Source organism: Dermacentor albipictus, chromosome 2 (assembly GCF_038994185.2).
Source record: "Dermacentor albipictus isolate Rhodes 1998 colony chromosome 2, USDA_Dalb.pri_finalv2, whole genome shotgun sequence".
Classification (NCBI taxonomy): domain Eukaryota; kingdom Metazoa; phylum Arthropoda; class Arachnida; order Ixodida; family Ixodidae; genus Dermacentor; species Dermacentor albipictus.
This window is the reverse complement of record NC_091822.1, coordinates 85,390,506-85,408,296: the sequence shown is the minus strand read 5'-3', so window position 1 is coordinate 85,408,296 and position 17,791 is coordinate 85,390,506. Positions and strand designations below refer to the sequence as shown.

General features: G+C 47.7%; 1 protein-coding gene across 1 annotated transcript; it reads left to right on the top strand.

Annotated features, from left to right (window-relative positions):
• The first annotated feature begins 507 nt into the window (after positions 1-507).
• LOC139055733 (serine/arginine-rich splicing factor 6-like) lies at positions 508-1,149 on the top strand. The gene has a single exon (XM_070533265.1). The coding sequence runs from the start codon at positions 508-510 to the stop codon at positions 1,147-1,149; it is 642 nt and encodes a 213-aa protein (XP_070389366.1).
• Positions 1,150-17,791: the final 16,642 nt, after the last annotated feature.

Below are 17,791 nucleotides of genomic sequence, written 5' to 3'. Positions count from 1 at the left end.
AAGATCGTGTTCCGACCGCGAGGCGGGCTCCACGTGAGCGACGTGACTCGGGTTGAACTAAGTCGTGCAATTGCGGCGGTGGCACAGATCCCCGCCAATGAAGCAAGTGAAGACGTCGTGTGCCCCAACCTACAGCAAAATATCGTAGTGGTGAGCACCTCCAAGAGAGAGCACGCCGACCGATACGCTGCAGTAGGAAGGATCGACATACGCGGCACGGCGCACGAAATAAGTACCTACGAAGCGGCCCCCCACGGCACGGTGAAGGGCGTCATAAGGGGCATCCCGCACGAGGATACGGCACAGGAAATTCAGGACAATGTTGTGCACAAGCATAACCCAATGTTACTACAGGCAAACCGAATCGGTAAAACCCGATCAGTCGTCATTGCTTTCGAAGGGCACGAAGTACCCAATTACGTGAGATACGGTAACCTGCTCACGGAGTGCACGTCGCACAGAAAACAAATTGACGTATGCTATGCGTGCGGAAGAGCGGGCCACAGAATGGACGTGTGCCCGGATCCTTCGAACACGATCTGCCGAGGGTGCAGAATCTCCAACCCCGCCGAAGACCACAGATGTGTCCCGAAGTGTGGCCTGTGCGGAGGCAAACACCTGGTCGCGGAAAAGGCCTCCAAAGCCCGCTTCAAGACGTCCTACGTCGTCCGCCAGCGACACTGGGAACGGCGCCGAGCAGAGGAAGAAGATGCCGGGAGAAGAAACCGAGACAAGAGAGGTCCTGCAGGCGGACCCCGCCGTAGCGCATCCAAACAACCGGGCCGGTCACACACGCCAGGCCGCAGCAGCAACAACAGTGGCGGCGGAAACGGCTGCCGGAGTCGCTCCCGATCAAAGACACCATCCGGGGGCGGCAACGGCGACGGCAACCGCTGCTCGCGCTCCCGGACCAGTTCGAGATACGGGGGCAGTTTAAGGTCCCGGAGTGAGTCAACCGGACGCCGAGGGATCGCCGAGGAAAAGGTGGGCTGGACCAACAGGTCTCTCGTCGCTCGAACCAAGAACAGCGAATTCCCACCGCTCACCCCCTCCCAACCCCTTAACTCACAAGCTAATCCGAAAAAGGACAGTAGCGAAGTGATGGAACTTAACAGGATCATAGAGCGCCAAAACGCTCAGATCCAGTAGCAGGACGCCCTAATTCGGGCGCTTATGAATAAGATCGAAACACTGGCGAATAACGGCAGCTCGGCAAATGCAAGCCCCCAAAACAACAGTACGGCGGCAAACAACGCCGCCGGCTTGCGCTTATTGCCGCAGAGGGACCTCCCCTCGCCCCGCCTAGGGCGGGCGGCGGGAGAGGCTGCGGTTACGCAACGTGCATCAAGTAATCAAGAGGCGATGGCCGCCGAAATGTGCCCCGCGAGCGGAGAGGAAGCGGTGACCGTAGAGACCGCGACCACGGCAACGACGCAGATCCCGTGAGAAGGAGAGCTCACGGCCATTTCGGCCGCAATTTCCGAAATTAATGAAAGGCTAGGCAAAATGCACGCCCCATTCGAGGTTGTCCCTGAAAGTCCCTGAAAAAGGAGTGGTCCGAAAAAATCAAAGGCGCGATCGCGAAAAGGCGCAATCGACTCGAAACGCCCGGAAAGGATGATGCAGAAGCCAAGTAAGAAGCACAAGAAGAAAACCGGGGGGATACCACCGTAATTTACCAATGGAAAAGCCGCGGGATTCGCAACAAAGAAGCGCAACTATTATTAAACATTGACGGGCAAGAAAACAAGCCCGATGTTCATCATCATCATCAGCCTGGTTACGCCCACTGCAGGGCAAAGGCCTCTCCCATATTTCTCCAACAACCCCGGTCATGTACTAATTGTGGCCATGCCGTCACCTGCAAACTTCTTAATCTCATCCGCCCACCTAACTTTCTGCCGCCCCCTGCTGCTCTTCCCTTCCCTTGGAATCCAGTCCGTAACCCTTAATGACCATCGGTTATCTTCCCTCCTCATTACATGTCCTGCCCATGCCCATTTCTTCTTCTTGATTTCAACTAAGATGTCATTAACTCGCGTTTGTTCCCTCACCCAATCTGCTCTTTTCTTATCCCTTAACGTTACACCTATCATTCTTCTTTCCATAGCTCGTTGCGTCGTCCTCAATTTGAGTAGAACCCTTTTCGTAAGCCTCCAGGTTTATGCCCCGTAGGTGAGCACTGGTAAGACACAGCTATTATACACTTTTCTCTTGAGGGATAATGGCAACCTGCTGTTCATGATCTGAGAATGCCTGCAAAACGCACCCCAGCCCATTCTTATTCTTCTGATTATTTCCGCCTCATGATCCGGATCAGCAGTCACTACCTGCCCTAAGTAGATGTATTCCCTTACGACTTCCAGTGCCTCGCTGCCTATTGTAAATTGCTGTTCTCTTCCGAGACTGATAAGCATTACTTTAGTTTTCTGCAGATTAATTTTTAGACCCACTCTTCTGCTTTGCCTTTCCAGGTCAGTGAGCATGCATTGCAGTTGGTCCCCTGAGTTACTAAGCAAGGCAATATAATCAGCGAATCTCAAGTTACTAAGGTATTCTCCATTAACTTTTATCCCCAATTCTTCCCAATCCAGGTCTCTGAATAACTCCTGTAAACAGGCTGTGAATAGCATTGGAGAGATCGTATCTCCCTGCCTGACGCCTTTCTTATTGGGATTTTGTTGCTTTCTTTATGGAGGACTACGGTGGCTGTGGAGCCGCTATAGATATCTTTCAGTATTTTTACATACGGCTCGTCTACACCCTGATTCCGCAAAGCCTCCATGACTGCTGAGGTTTCGAGAGAATCAAACGCTTTCTCGTAATCAATGAAAGCTATATATAAGGGTTGGTTATATTCCGCACATTTCTCTATCACCTGATTCATAGTGTGAATATGGTCTATGGTTGAGTAGCCTTTACGGAATCCTGCCTGGTCCTTTGCTTGACAGAAGTTTAGGGTGTTCCTGATTCTATTTGCGATTACCTTAGTAAATAGTTTGTAGGCAACTGACAGTAAGCTGATCGGTCTATAATTTTTCAAGTCTTTGGCGTCCCCTTTCTTATGGATCAGGATTATGTTGGCGTTCTTCCAAGATTCCGGTACGCTCGAGGGCATGAGGCATTGCGTATACAGGGTGGCCAGTTTCTCTAGAACAATCTGCCCACCATCCTTCAACAAATCTGCTGTTACCTGATCCTCCCCAGCTGCCTTCCCCCTTTGCATATCTCCTAAGGCTTTCTTTACTTCTTCCGGTGTTACCTGTGGGATTTCGAATTCTTCTAGACTATTTTCTCTTCCATTATCGTCGTGGGTGCCACTGGTACTATAAAATCTCTGTGGAACTCCTCAGCCACTTGAACTATTTCATCCATATTAGTAATGATATTGCCGGCTTTGTCTCTTAACGCATACATATGATTCTTGCCAATTCCTAGTTTCTTCTTTACTGTTTTCAGGCTTCCTCCGTTCCTGAGGGCATGTTCAATTCTGTCCATATTATACTTGCTTATGTCAGCTGTCTTACGCTTGTTGATTAACTTCGAAAGTTCTGCCAGTTCTATTCTAGCTGTAGCGTTAGAGGCTTTCATACATTGGCGTTTCTTGATCAGATCTTTCGTCTCCTGCGATAGTTTACTGGTGTCCTGCCTAACGGAGTTACCACCGGCTTCCATTGCACACTCCTTACTGATGCCCACAAGATTGTCGTTCATTGCTTCAACACTAAGGTCCTCTTCCTGAGTTAAAGCCGAATACCTGTTCTGTAGCTTGATCTGGAATTCGTCTATTTTCCCTCTTACCGCTAACTCATTGATCCGCTTCTTATGCACCAGTTTCTTCCGTTCCCTCCCCAGGTCTACTCTAATTCGAGTTCTTACCATCCTATGGTCACTGGAGCGCACCTTGCTGTGCACGGCCAACATCTTGTATGATGCCAGGGTTAGTGCAGAGAACGAAGTCTATTTCATTTCTAGTCTCGCCGTTCGGGCTCCTCCGCGTCGACTTTCGGGTATGCTGCTTGCGGAAAAGGTATTCATTATCCGCATATTATTCTGTTCCGCAAACTCTACTAATATCTCTCCCCTGCTATTCCTAGGAGCTGTGCCATATTCCCCCATTGCTTTGTCTCCAGCCTGCTTCTTGCCTACGTTGGCATTAAAGTCGCCCATTAGTATAGTGTATTTAGTTTTCACTCTACCCATCGCCGATTCCGCGTCTTCATAGAAGCTTTCGACTTCCTGGTCATCATGACTAGATGTAGGGGCGTAGACCTGTACAATCTTCATTTTGTACCTCTTATTAAGTTTCACAACAAGACCTGCCACCCTCTCGTTAATGCTATAGAATTCTTGTATGTTACCAGCTATATTCTTATTAATCAGGAATCCGACTCCTAGTTCTCTCCGCTAAGCCCCGGTAGCACAGGACGTGCCCGCTTTTTAGCACTGTATATGCTTCTTTTGGCCTCCTAACTTCACTGAGCCCTATTATATCCCATTTACTGCCCTCTAATTCCTCCAATAGCACTGCTAGACTCACCTAACTAGAAAACGTTCTAGCGTTAAACGTTGCCAGGTTTCTATTTGTATGGCGGCATGTCCGGCTATTGGAATATGAATGAAAGCTCCTAACCCTACAGCTTGAATTGAACTGGCAGAACTTTCCAAGTTAATCAACAAGAGGAAGATAGGTGACATAAGGAAGTATAATATGGATATAATTGAGCATGCTCTGAAGAACGGAGGAAGCCTAAGAGCAGTTACGAAGAAACTAGGAATGGGGAAGAATCAGATGTCTGCGTTAAGAGACAAAGCCGGCAATATCATTACTAATATGGATAAGATATTTCAAGTGGCTAGGAGTTCTATAGAGATTTCTACAGTACCAGTGGCACCCAAGACGATAATGGAAGAGGGAATAGTCAGGTAACAGCAGATATGTTGTGCGTTGCTGGGCAGATTGGTCTTTAAAAACTGGCCACCCTTTATACGCAATGAGGGGGATGCCAAAGACTTGAAAAATTATAGGCCGATCAACTTACTGTCCGTTGCCTTCAAAGTATTTACTAAGGTAATCGCAAATAGTCTCAGCAACACCTTGCACTTCTGTCAACCAAAGAACCAGGGAAGATTTCGTAAAGGCTACTTGACGATAGACCACACTCACGCTATCAATCAGTCGATAGAGAAATATGCGGAATATAAGCAAAATATATGACGTTCATTGATTACGAGAAAGCGTTTGATTCAGTCGAAACCTCAGCAGCCATGGAGGCATTATGGAATCAGGGTGCAGGAGCGAAATATACTACAGAAATATAGCGGCTGCACAGCCACCGTAGTCGTCGATAGAATAAGCAACACAATCACAATAAAGAAGGAAGTCAGGCACTGAGGCACGATCACTCCAATGGTATTCAAAGCGTGTTTACAGCAAGTATTCAGAGACCTATATTGGGAAGAATTGGGGATAAGAGTTCACGGAGTATGCCTTAGTAACTCGCCATTCGCCGATATATTGTCTTGCTTAGTAACTCAAGGGACCAATTGCAATGCATCCTCACTGGCCTGGACAGGCAAAGTAGAAGGGGTGGTCTAAAAATTAATCTGCAGAAAGCTAAAGTAATGTTTAACAGTATCGGAAGAGAACAGCCGTTTACAATAGGTAGCGAGGCACTGGAAGTGGTAAGGGAATACATCTACTTAGGGCAGGTAGTGACCGCGGATCCCGATCATGAAACTGAAATAATCACAAGAATAAAAATGGGCTGGGGTGCATTCGGCAGACATTTTCAGATCATGAACAGCAGGTTGTCATTATCCCTCTGGAGAAAAGTGTATAATAGCTGTGTCTTACCAGTGCTCACCTACGGGGCATAAACCTGGAGGCTTACGAAAAGGGTTCTACTCAAATTGAGGACGACGCAACGAGCTATGGAAAGAAGAATGATAGGTGTAACGTTAAGGGATAAGAAAAGAGCAGATTGGGTGAGGGAACAAACGCGAGTTAATGACATCTTAGTTGAAATCAAGAAAAGAAATGGGCAGGGCATGTAATATGGAGGGAAGATAACCGATGGTCATTAATGGTTACCGACTGTATCGCAAAAGACGGGAAGCGTAGCAGGGGGCGGCAGAAAGTTGGGTGGCCGGTTGAAATTAAGAAATTTGCAGGGACAACATGGCCCCGATTAGCACATGACCGGGGCAGATGGAGAAGCATGGGAGAGGTCTTTCCGCTGCAGTGGGCGTAGCCAGGCTGCTGCTGCTGATGATGATGAATCTGCGTTTGCAGTTGTGCGAACTGTGGCCGAATCTGGCATTTGTAGCAACGGAGAGGGTTGGGCATGTATGGCCTAACTCGAATTTTAGAATAGACTGCCTCCATAGTTTCTGGCAGCATACTAGAACCAAATGTGAGAGTCAGGTGCTTGATGTCGATTTCTTTCCTGTTACGTCGTATTTTCATTCGGTTTGCGTTGATAACATTTCGCTTTTTACATTCTTCCAGAAGTTAAATCTCGGTCACCTCCATCAAGTCATCGGCGGAAATCATTACCCGAGTGGTCTTCATGATGTGGTGTGGGACCACTGAAACTGGTATGTCCTCGAAAGACACTAAGTTACTTAGTTTTTGACATTGTTTTTCATCATGAAGTTTCAAAAACAGGTCGACACTTGCCAGTGTCGATGCTTTATGCCTGGGCCAATCGCTTACGTTTTTGTTTTCGTGGGACATTTGTACATGAGAAACGGCGAGATCATTCACATTTTCTATCCTGCTTTCTCAGAACGAATAGCTTGATAGCTGGGCATATTTTCAATGTGTAGGACCAAATATTTAAATACCGATCTTGGAAATGAACTATCCATAGGAAAACTTTAGTTTACGACAGTAAAGCCAGCCGCCCACCGTGCAGTCCAAAACGGGGACAAGTCATTCGGATGCTAAATATTCGTTTCAGCTATAACGAAACATGTACAGCCAAGGTTATTTGTTGTGCACAAGGTTAACCCTTGCAGCCAAGAAGATAGGAAGAAAAAAGAAGTGAAGAGAAGACAGGAAGAATTGAAAGTGAGAGAGAAAGACACATGTTTGAGAGTTGAGCGAGAGGAAAAGCCAACTGCCGATTTCCGCCTGGTCGGTCAGTCCGGGGGGGGGGGGGGGGCCGTCTACGTGAGGCCAGGCCAATGTTATGTGCTGCCTCCGCCGAGGGTCCTTTAAGTTATACACAATCACCGCCAATTCAACCCCCTAGACACCCTTTTCCCCGAGGAAGGCTAAGTCGGGCTCGGTTAAACGCGAGAAAGTCGAACCCCAATGTGGTCGGGTGCGCGTTGTTTAAACACGCCTACCGTCTCGTTACGCAAAATCCCTTAGCGGTTGATGCTGGGACGTGTTCGTAATATTTAACAAGCAAAAAGTGCAGGATAATGCAAGTTCTTGGAGTAGTGCCAGTAGCAAAGCATGAACACTGTTATTCTGAGCCAGAATTACCAACGCCACCACAACATGCAGCCATATGTGCGTTTCTTAAATCGCCGCAATAACTTAGCGGCGGAATGCGTCTCATGCTATGAGGCCGCGGAAAGGATTTCTGTCCAGGAAAGGCGCATTACCATCAGGCAGATTGCCAGAACGCTCAGGCGCGCTTAGAATTAGCCCTAGTCACACAAGCTGATTAAGCTCTTTCAATAAGGCGTCACTGGCAGGCATTCTGTAAATATCGGATGTTCAATTTCGTGAAGAACAACGAGACCGACGTCTCTACAAGTTAAGCGGCGGCTCCGATACATCAGCACGTCGTTTGCACACATAATAACATACGTTTGTGGCAGCAGTATCTGGAGGAAATTCCGTTATGGCGAGAAAGGGGCGGTTTATTGCTAGATAAAGGGATCTTGTGCACCAGTACGAGAAAAATAGGAAATTTCGTGAGTGCGTGTTAAGGAAGTACTGCGTTGGCACTCGCAACATAGGCTAGATGTGCTATCAATTGCTACATTAAGATTGCAGTGACCTACAGTATTTCATGAAATGAAGCTGGCCTCACTGACGACGAGCCACAATTATGTAGTCCAAGCATGCGATGAAAACCACAGTGAATCCAGTGAAAGCATATGCGCAATCAGTTGCCCTGTTTCGTTTGAAGACATCAGCATTGAAATGAAAGGAAATTAAAGTGGATGACTTTTCATCTGGTCTCATTATTGGTTTCTTGGTATGGTTGTGAACTGGCGACTAACGAAACTTCGTGCCCCTCGGCAACCGTTTGCTAGCTGTTCTTGCTAGCTGTATATAGCCGGATTTAAACAAGCGGCAACGCCCTACATCGCCAAGTCATCTGTGATGTGGTCTGGCGTCCTCGAAAAAAGCAACGGTATTGTGCAATAAAATTCTATAAGCTTCCTTGCGCTACTCAAAGAAATTGACGGGTTACTGCCTTTCGCAATCTTCCGTAGCTTAAAAGTGCGATCCGTCTTGCTCCGGCAAAGCTGCCGCACCTCGACCATAGTCAAGTGGTATTCATGAGTCATACTTTCCGTTGAACATACATCAAGCTAATTTAATAGGGAATTTTCATGATCGATGTCTTCAAGTGAACTAGGACAGCCTGAAAGCTCGTTGTGTTAATGTGTGAACATATGAATGATGCGGATAAAAAGAAATAACAGCAAGTAACGGCACGCGGTGCACTATTTAATAACAATGCCCGTTCACTGGTGTCGTTAACTCGAGTAAAAGGCGTAGAGAGCGGCCTCACAGAATTAAGTCTGAAAATGCGGAGAAGCAGCAACTAGGCCGTTTTTTTTCCAGACAGAAACGACACCACTACCACGTTGTTGCAGATATTTCAATCACTCGCCAACGGTGCTGGGAGCGAATTTGCGGTGCACCTTTGGTAAAGGTGATCATGTGCTATTTGGCTTTTGGTACATTGTACCGCAGACCTCACATTAGATTTTGTGTCTAGCAAACGTAGGTTTATTGCGCAAAATAAATTACAAGCCCAGTTCTCGGCCCATAATGGTTGGTCGTTCGTCACGCTGTGCTTCAATGAAGTTGACATATTCTGAAGATTTCTTGAGGATCAGCTTAGGAGGTGCTGAACAATCGGTGCCGCTATCCAGCCACAAGAGAGTTTTGAGCAAGGCAAGAATAATTGTTGATAACAAACCAGTTTTCTTAGGCATGACCTTCTGCATAGTCATTTTAATGCACCAAAAAAAAGACAGAGGGAACACGAGTTTTCGGTGTATGCTATACACCTTTCCATTTAACCACAAGGCACCTGAAAGTTTATTTGTGGAAGTCTGGCTGACGTAAGATTATCCAAATTATTGTTGCGCCATTTTACGTTTCTCGGGGAGGTCTGACATCTATCCTGTCACACGCAGTGCCATTTTTATGATATGCCATCCTACTTTAGCGTTGGGAACGATGGAAATACCGCAGTCCTGAAATAAAAAGATGATGTTCTTGATTAGAGTAAATTTCATGCCCTATTGTCTTGCCTTACGTCAAGTTCCGACGTCACGACTATGAACAGACTAGATGTATAAAGATAAATTTCATGAAGTTCATCGTTCTTTGAGGGATAATTTTTTCGCACTCTTGTGCTATTGCACCATTTTGTTAGTATCAATGACGCGTAACTTTGCCAGCGCAGGTTATGCGCCGTTTTCTCTACAGGTTTCCGTGGTCTTGATCATTCACTTTAGAAAGTTTGTTTTTGAAGCGCCTGCGCTATACTTCGTGAATGATTCCTGCTTTTGCGACTGGAGGGAGTCGAGGGTATTCGTGCCTGTCGACAACGCCTCTGCTACGCTGTACCAATACACCGCGGCGTCGTGCGTGACCGAAGCAAGTCAGGAACGCTGTGAGAGCTTACCTCTGTTTCCCGACTAACGTACTTTTTAGTAGTGTTAGGTGCTGGCTTGATAAAGAGAGTCGATTTCTGATTCATTGCTCCGTGAAGCTTAACTGCCCAAACCAACACTGTGGCTATGAGAAACACCACCTAATGGAGGTCTCCGGACTAATTTCGACTACTTGCGGTTGGTATTGCGCACTTTCGGAGCTTTAGGTAAGAACCAGTTTTCCATTTATCTCCATCTAAGTGGGCCAGAAAGAGAGCGCTGAGGAATAGGTCGCCATAACCACTCAGCTGCAGCGGCGGGTCCGGCTGGATCCATTGAACGTGCCTGGCATGGCGACTTCCTCGAGCATGCAACGTTGTCTCTAATGCACTTGCGGAACGGGGGGTTGGGGGAGAGGAAGAGACTCATTATGACCTTGCAAGGACATCAGAAACCGTGCTTGTCAGGCTCGTGTCTCTATCACCGGCGTTTTGTTCGCGTTAGCGTCGACTCCTGCTTTACCGATGCTGCTGTGACATCGCGGGTTGGTGCTTTTTCTGCTTGCATTCTACTGGCTACTACCCCGCAATGTTTTTAGTCGCCGCCGGGGTCTAACCCCCCAAGTTTCAGACAAGCACAACGCATCTGTGAAAGGGCGGGTCGCACAGTCGTTCAGCGATACTCAAGAAGTATCGCCGCACGTCGTTAACTTACCGCGTCTTGTGATGCCCGCCATACTGCAAACAACATATGTGAATGTGTGTGTCGCCCTTCTGGCGGGGGCTTCACTAAGCGATCCTGGAGTGTTTCTAACTTTATTGGGAAAGGGGGCGAGGTTAGTTGGCTATTACCCGCCGTAGTGGTTTCGTGGCTGTGGCATTGCGCTATTAAGAACGAGGTACGAAGGAGCCACTTGCACCTTGTGTTCGGCGGCTGCGACAGTGTCACAGCCAGACACCAATCGAATCTAATAACCACTGCGCTTTGATACGGTGACCTGACCAAGACTTAGATATCCAGCGTTACATCACCGATGCCTTACGATAATCGCGTATTTGATTGCGCCAAATCCTTCTGGGCACTTTGCGCGAGTGATTTTTACCGTGGTTTCTGGCGAGCCTGCTCTTCTGGATATAACGTACACAGTCTTCTTCTCTATGTTTCACCACGTATAACATTTTGGTGGAGGTACGTGACCCTCATCCACGCCGCCGAGTTCTCCATGGGTGACTACAGTGAGCATGCCACCATGCCTCCCCGTAAATAGACCCCATGATCAATGACAACGCCTAGACTCGTGAGATTGCTGCAATTGCCACGCGTGCTCTCCTAGAATGCCTGGTAGGTGTTTTGGCCTGGACAGGGCTGACGTCGACGAAGGAATGAAGCTTGATGAACGCGACAGAACTAATAACTGGTGAGACGCAACGATTATGCCTACGTACGTGGTTCCAAACGCATAAAGACGAGTTATCTAGACGAGATATTTCGGTAACCTCCTTGGGCGCAGCGTTGTTTCGAGAAAGGCTTTTGCAAAACTTGTCCGGAGAGGTAAAAAACCCTACGTCTAATTATTAGAAGAAATCACGGTCCTTTGCTTCTAAGGAGACGACAAGATGTCTAAAACAAATTGGCTAACACACTAAAAAAAATCAGGGGCGACATTTTCCACTTGCTTGTTTCATCGAAGCATCTGCTATCCAAGCCATTATAATAGAACGCCGTCGCTTTGGACAGGAGCGTCATATCACGCAGACCATCGCGCGTCGGCCCAATACCACTGCGATAACGTCTTGTAAGGATCTATAGCGGCAGCCGACCCCCTGTTACAGCGTAGCCTACATCGTGCGCCACGGTGTTCAGGCCGCCTATTCACCGTCCGTCTCCGCCACGCCTACAAATCCACCACCTGCCACGATTGCTTTGGTTCAGGGCCTTGCCCGACCGGAATTGGAGAACACCGCCCTCAACTCCTTGTACACGTCAATACAACTCAGCGTCCACCACTTCTCTCGTGGCCCTTCTCGTCGCCGACAGTTCTTTCCCGGCACATGTTGAAATTCGTCTAGATAGCGGCTGGGCATGTACCAATATCACTGATAAATTCTAAAAAAAAAATGGAGCGAGAACTCAGTGCGTAAAAACTTCACCTATAATGCTACTTATGAAAATAAGAAGAAACATTGACTCTTTCTCAGTACTTACCACAATCTTCTCTATAACTTTTTGTGTTTTCAAGTCGTAAGGTAAGGCATCTTGCTGTAGGAATGAGAAAAAAGAAGATTGGAATGTGTTACAGGTAAAGGGTGTATAAGGTTTATATTATAGCTCGAGGCCCCACCTTAATGCAAACACAGAAGACACAAAATAATGTTTGCTTAAACGTGGAATAAAAAGTCTGTGCAATTTTTAGAAAACAAAACACTCTCCAGTGATCGTGCACTCTTGAATACGCGTTCTTTTGCATGTATGCTGACGTAGAATGCAAGACTATGGCCGAAGCATATATACAGCCTATATACATATATATTTGAACTGGCAGACACGCAACGTGGTACGCAAGTGTCCAGGCAAGTGGCTCGTCATAAGTTCTAGTTCTTCACTTTCTTCCACACGGGTGACTGCGCGTCCCATTGGATCACAACTTCTTCTTAGGACTGCTGGAGCGTCATCTGCAGTTTGCTAGAATGTCATGCAAATACCCTAAGTGGCCAGTTTCGAACGGTAAACAACACTTGCAACATGGAAGAACACTGGATAATGTTCTTTCAACAGGCCTGGTTTCGTAGTTCACTTTGCTTAACCTTGAAAAACCTTGTAAGGGGCGGTGTAGCGTGAAAGCAGCTTCTCAGAGGTTCCGCCACGCCTATCAGGACATTGCATAAGAGCTAGAGTTGCAAGAGGTATTTGAAAGTTCCCGTGGTGACTGTCTTCTTCGACATTTGTGATGGTTGTAGTCGATTGTGGGTGATCTCAGCAGGCGTACTACCGCGGACAGTGGTGGCATATTGACACGTGTACTTATGTTTATCGCGCGACCACGTTTCGCCGCTTAACAACTGTAATCGCACAGCGAGGGACGCGCCTGCATGTATTTTCCCGGACACTATCGAGGATACAAGAAAACTATTATTGGCCGCGTCTGACCGCCGACGTCGCCCGTTATGTCAGAACATGCCGAGACTGTCAGCGACGCAAGACACCGCCTACAAGGCCAGCCGGATTACTACAGCCAATCGAGCCTCCTTGCCGACCATTCCAGCAGATCGGGATGGACTTGCTGGGACCCTTTCCGACGTCAACATCCGGAAATAAGTGGATCGTCGTGGCGACGGACTACCTCACCCGCTTCGCTGAAACTAAAGCACTGCCGAAAGGTAGCGCAGCCGAAGTGGCGAAATTCTTTGTTGAAAACATCCTGCTGCGACATGGCTCCCCAGAAGTCCTCATCATCGACAGAGGAACGGCCTTTACAGCGGAGCTCACCCAAGCCATACTGAAATACAGTCAAACAAGGCACAGGAGGACAACGGCCTACCATCCGCAGACGAATGGTCTTACGGAGCGGCTGAATAAGACCCTCGCCGACATGCTAGCGATGTACGTCGACGTCGAACACAAGACCTGGGGTGCCGTCCTGCCGTACGTACCATTCGCTTACAACACGGCGGTGCAAGAAACAACACAGATCACGCCGTTCAAGCTGGTCTACGGCAGGAACTGACGAGGAGAACGTTCACGTCGCTACCTATCTTCAGCGCGCCGAAGAAGCCCGACAGCTCGCCCGCCTGCGAATCAAGAGCCAGCAGAGGACCGAAAGCCGACACTACAAGCTCCGACGACGCTTCGTCGAGTACCAGCCCGGCGACCCTGTTTAGGTATGGACCCCGATACGCCGACGAGGACTCAGTGAGAAACTGCTCCGACGCTATTTCGGACCCTACAATGTCATCCGACGTATTGGCGCTCTGGACTATGAGGTCGTGCCAGACGGCATTTCGCATTCACAGCGGCGCCGCGCACGATCTGAAGTGGTCCACGTGGTGCGCCTTAAACCCTTTTACGGACGCTGACGAAATTCCTTATTTCTTGTTGTTTTCTTTGCTACGGATGTTTTTATTTCGCTTGTATGTAGCATCGGGTCGATGCTTTTTAACAGGGGGGTATTGACACGTGTACTTATGTTTATCGCGCGACCACGTTTCGCCGCTTAACAACTGTAATCGCAAAGCGAGGGGCGCGCCTGCATGTATCCGACCTTTCTGGAAACTTATCGATGCTTCTACCCGGCTATCTGTTGTCGCCGAACCTTGTGTTATCTGATTTCATCGCGTAAAGCGAATGGTGTAGAACTTTGTGGAAGGCACGCGGGTCCGAACGATTAGTCTGGAACATTCGACGACTGCTCTATAAAAGCCGACGCGCTTGACCCGCTGATCAGATTTTCGACGATCGCCGACTGTGTTCGCCGCTATCATTGTGCTTTAAGTGTAACCTGTTTTGTGGGCAGAGGTTCGCCCAATAAAAGCTAGTTTTGTCTTTCACAGTACTGCTACTGTGTTCTTTGACGTCACGACCACGTGACAATATTCGGAGTTGTGTCGCGGTGCCGGAAAAAAAGGGGTGCGAAACAACATATGGGATAGTTGATGAAAAAGGTAGACGGGGGAAAACAGGTGTTGTAGTGACGGCAAATTTTTATGCAAGGGTCACTGGCACAGAAGGCATTAGGCTGTCCCAATTGCAATGATGGGCCAAAATGCACAGTTGTGTTCAAAATGAGTTATAAAACGGTGCCCGAGTTCGAAAGGGTTTCAAGATTGCGCGGCGGCTCCGTTAGGCAAGAAAATTTATTAACTAAACACTATTTCAAGCACTGGTGCGTATAAAACTATTTCTTTTACTTCGGCGCCATCTTGAAGACTTTGAGCCCCTTTGACCACGGGAACCATGTTGCAGATCATATTGAATGCTTTTGTGCATAGATATCATCATCCCTGACAAGTTACAGTAAGATTGTTCGTTAAGTCAGTCGGTTTGCGAGCGATAGAGAGTGGCGTGCTGGTATTCTGTGGAGCAGGAATGTAGATTTTATTCGCCGACTTGCGACACTGAGTAGTGGTTACGGTTTCGACCAGCTAGTAGGATGGGTCATAGAAAGGTACCTCGTCTTGGAGTAATAAGACTGCAACATCTACAGCGGATATGGTGGGCAGTGAATGTACGTAGTGTGCTATACTGCATAGCGCTTCACGTAGTATGTTGCAATGCCTAACTACTTGCTCGGAACATTTATCTTGCGAAAGAGTCATCAAGCTGCCCGCCAACATAAAAGAACGCTTGCGCATCTCTGTCGATGGCATGGAGGAGCCCAAAAACCTGTGTAGGCTGTTGGCAATCTTGACAGCCTGCGAAGCGGGCCAACAGCCTGTCTATTTCTGCAGTGGCAGATATCACGAGCAGCTACAAAACGTTGTACAAAGCTGTGCAGGCCTGACCAGTAACTCAAACGTCGCACTTGATCGTAGAAATTATTGGTACCACGGTGTCCTGTGCTAAGGTAGACCTGTACCATAGCAGGTAGTACACCTGTACCACTTGCACCAAAGTGTCCTGTGATAAGTGTATCAAGCGCTGCGCATTAACAGTGGACTGGAGAGAACATGGGAAGGCCAGCAGGAAATTACAGCGAGAAGAAGCCATATTGCGTCGGTACATAATGTACTCCCATGACGCGAACGTCGCCATGCGCGATTCAGGTGACTATAACCAAGCCCTCGATGATTAAATGTCTGAACTCTTCTTTTAGCTGTTCTATATTATTTGTGAGAAAATGAGATATGTCTGGGGAGATATACGCTGGAATCCCGTCCGCTGATAACAGGTGTATCGGCAGGGTTACGGGACAGGCAACTGACGTCACAGGGCCTACAGGCAGACCTTTACATAACCAGAGAACATTATTTAAGTTACGGTGCCAAGGAAAAAAGGCGATCAGTCGGATATGTGGTTGACGAGAGCTCCCAGAGGCCATGGTGATTCGCGATGCCAAAGACGGGCAGCCAAAAGCACTCCAAATTTAGCGATCGCCAACATAAGAGTGAGGCACTCGTACTTTATACAGAAAGACTACAATCTCAAGATGACAAAGTGGTGGGCGTAGACAGCCACGCGCTCGTCTCTGTGGGGCTGTTAGGCATGTACATAAAGCCAGCACCACCTTCAATGTAACACGAATAAAAAATGCTGCGGAAACCTATACACACACGTCTAGCATTCAAAGTCACAACCTTCTTCTGAGAAACTGAGTAGCGCTAAAATTACCCGCGGCCTTACTATTGCCGTCACCTGCAAGGGTGAGCGAGCCTCAGTCAGCCAACGAACACACGACTGCCATTATAGGAAAAACAATGCTGGCTTTTCAGGACAAACCGGCTATCCGCAACACCGAACATCCTTTCATACCAAGCAGGCATTCATAGGAAGAGAAAAGAAAGAGAGAAAATCCGAAGCTAAGGCACTTACATCTGTTCGCCTGAGTTCTGAATGGACTGTAAGGTGAACCTTAAATCCTTCGTTTTGAGCAGCGCCTCACACACTATGCGTAGGAAATTTTCTCTCGTTGCACACATGAACGAAAATGAACAATTAAAATTTTCGGAACAGTAGTATTCGTTGGTACCAAAGAACAACCTCGATGTAATAGCTATTAAAATCTCAATTTGGCATTGGAGCTATCATTTTCGTGATACCTTTGATGCTCCACCAAATGAGCGGCAACAAAGTATGTGCACCACGCATTAAACTGCAGGCATTCCTTAGGCTTAGTTGCAGGCACCTTGCTAATAATAATTTATATGGTGCCAAAGACATCAAGGCTTCATACTCGAGTCACTCGCTGCTCATCAGCGTCCAAGCTTATTTGTGTGTTCCTTTCTGATTTAGAACACTCTGCACTGCTTCGCTTTTGGCTATTGAATGTGAAAGAAATTGATCTCTCTTTCAAAGGAATTAACCAGAACGCGAAAATGTTATGTGCAATATAGGAACGAGTGGTAGGTTCGTTCCACACTCGCAAATATAAGTCCATAAATATGCATTCTTTTTAAATAGTTTACAGTTTAGCTAAAAGGACGAAGCCATAACAGCAAGTACGGGAGCCCTGGGGACACGAGGCCCAGCGCAAACAGAGGCCTCCCGTCAACCGGATGGCTACCAGGCGTCGTGGGTATATCCGACGCAACGATCACTCCGCATGTGGCGCGAGTGCGTCGCTAATTCCATCATCGCTCGCTGAACGCCACCGCTCAGTGACGGTCACCGTGCGGCGATGGAGCTGTAACGACGCGCTGGTGCCACACATATACCTTTGAAACGGCTATGTCAGCTGGTGTACTCCCCCATGTAAACGAAAATTTTGTCACGAGCGCCTATTTCGTCCCTGGTGCTTGGTAGCCCCAATTTCGTAGGCCAAAAGACAAAAAACAATGAAAAACGCAAGCATCCTCTAATGAAAACTTTCTTAATGCGCGAGGGTGAAACGCCATCTTGTTTGTTGCCTGCGCAAGTCTTCCTCTGCAGCTGCGAGACGAAACCAGCACCGCTTGCATTTGTTTTTTTAGATTGGTTTGCTCTTGCACATTTGCTTTGCAACGTCCTTCTGCTTTCTATTTTTTTTTCTACTTCCAACATGTGCGCAACCAATGTGTATGAAAAGTTGTATTTTTCTGTTCAAGATGCACGAGCTAGCACGCCATGGCGCGCAGCGATTTTGTTTCGGCAAAACATGAGCAGGCAGAGAAACGCGCTTTATTCAATGCTTTTCCAAGCGACGCTTGTAATATCTCACTCGTGTCGCTGTCAGTGTTGGGGTTGCCGTACGAAAGAACCCAAGCCACGAGAGGCTAAAAATTACTTGTCAAGCTGCGGA

What these genes read in the sequence shown, in the direction of transcription:
- LOC139055733 (XM_070533265.1), top strand. Translation starts at nt 508, where the DNA reads ATGGACGTGTGCCCGGATCCTTCGAACACGATCTGCCGAGGGTGCAGA.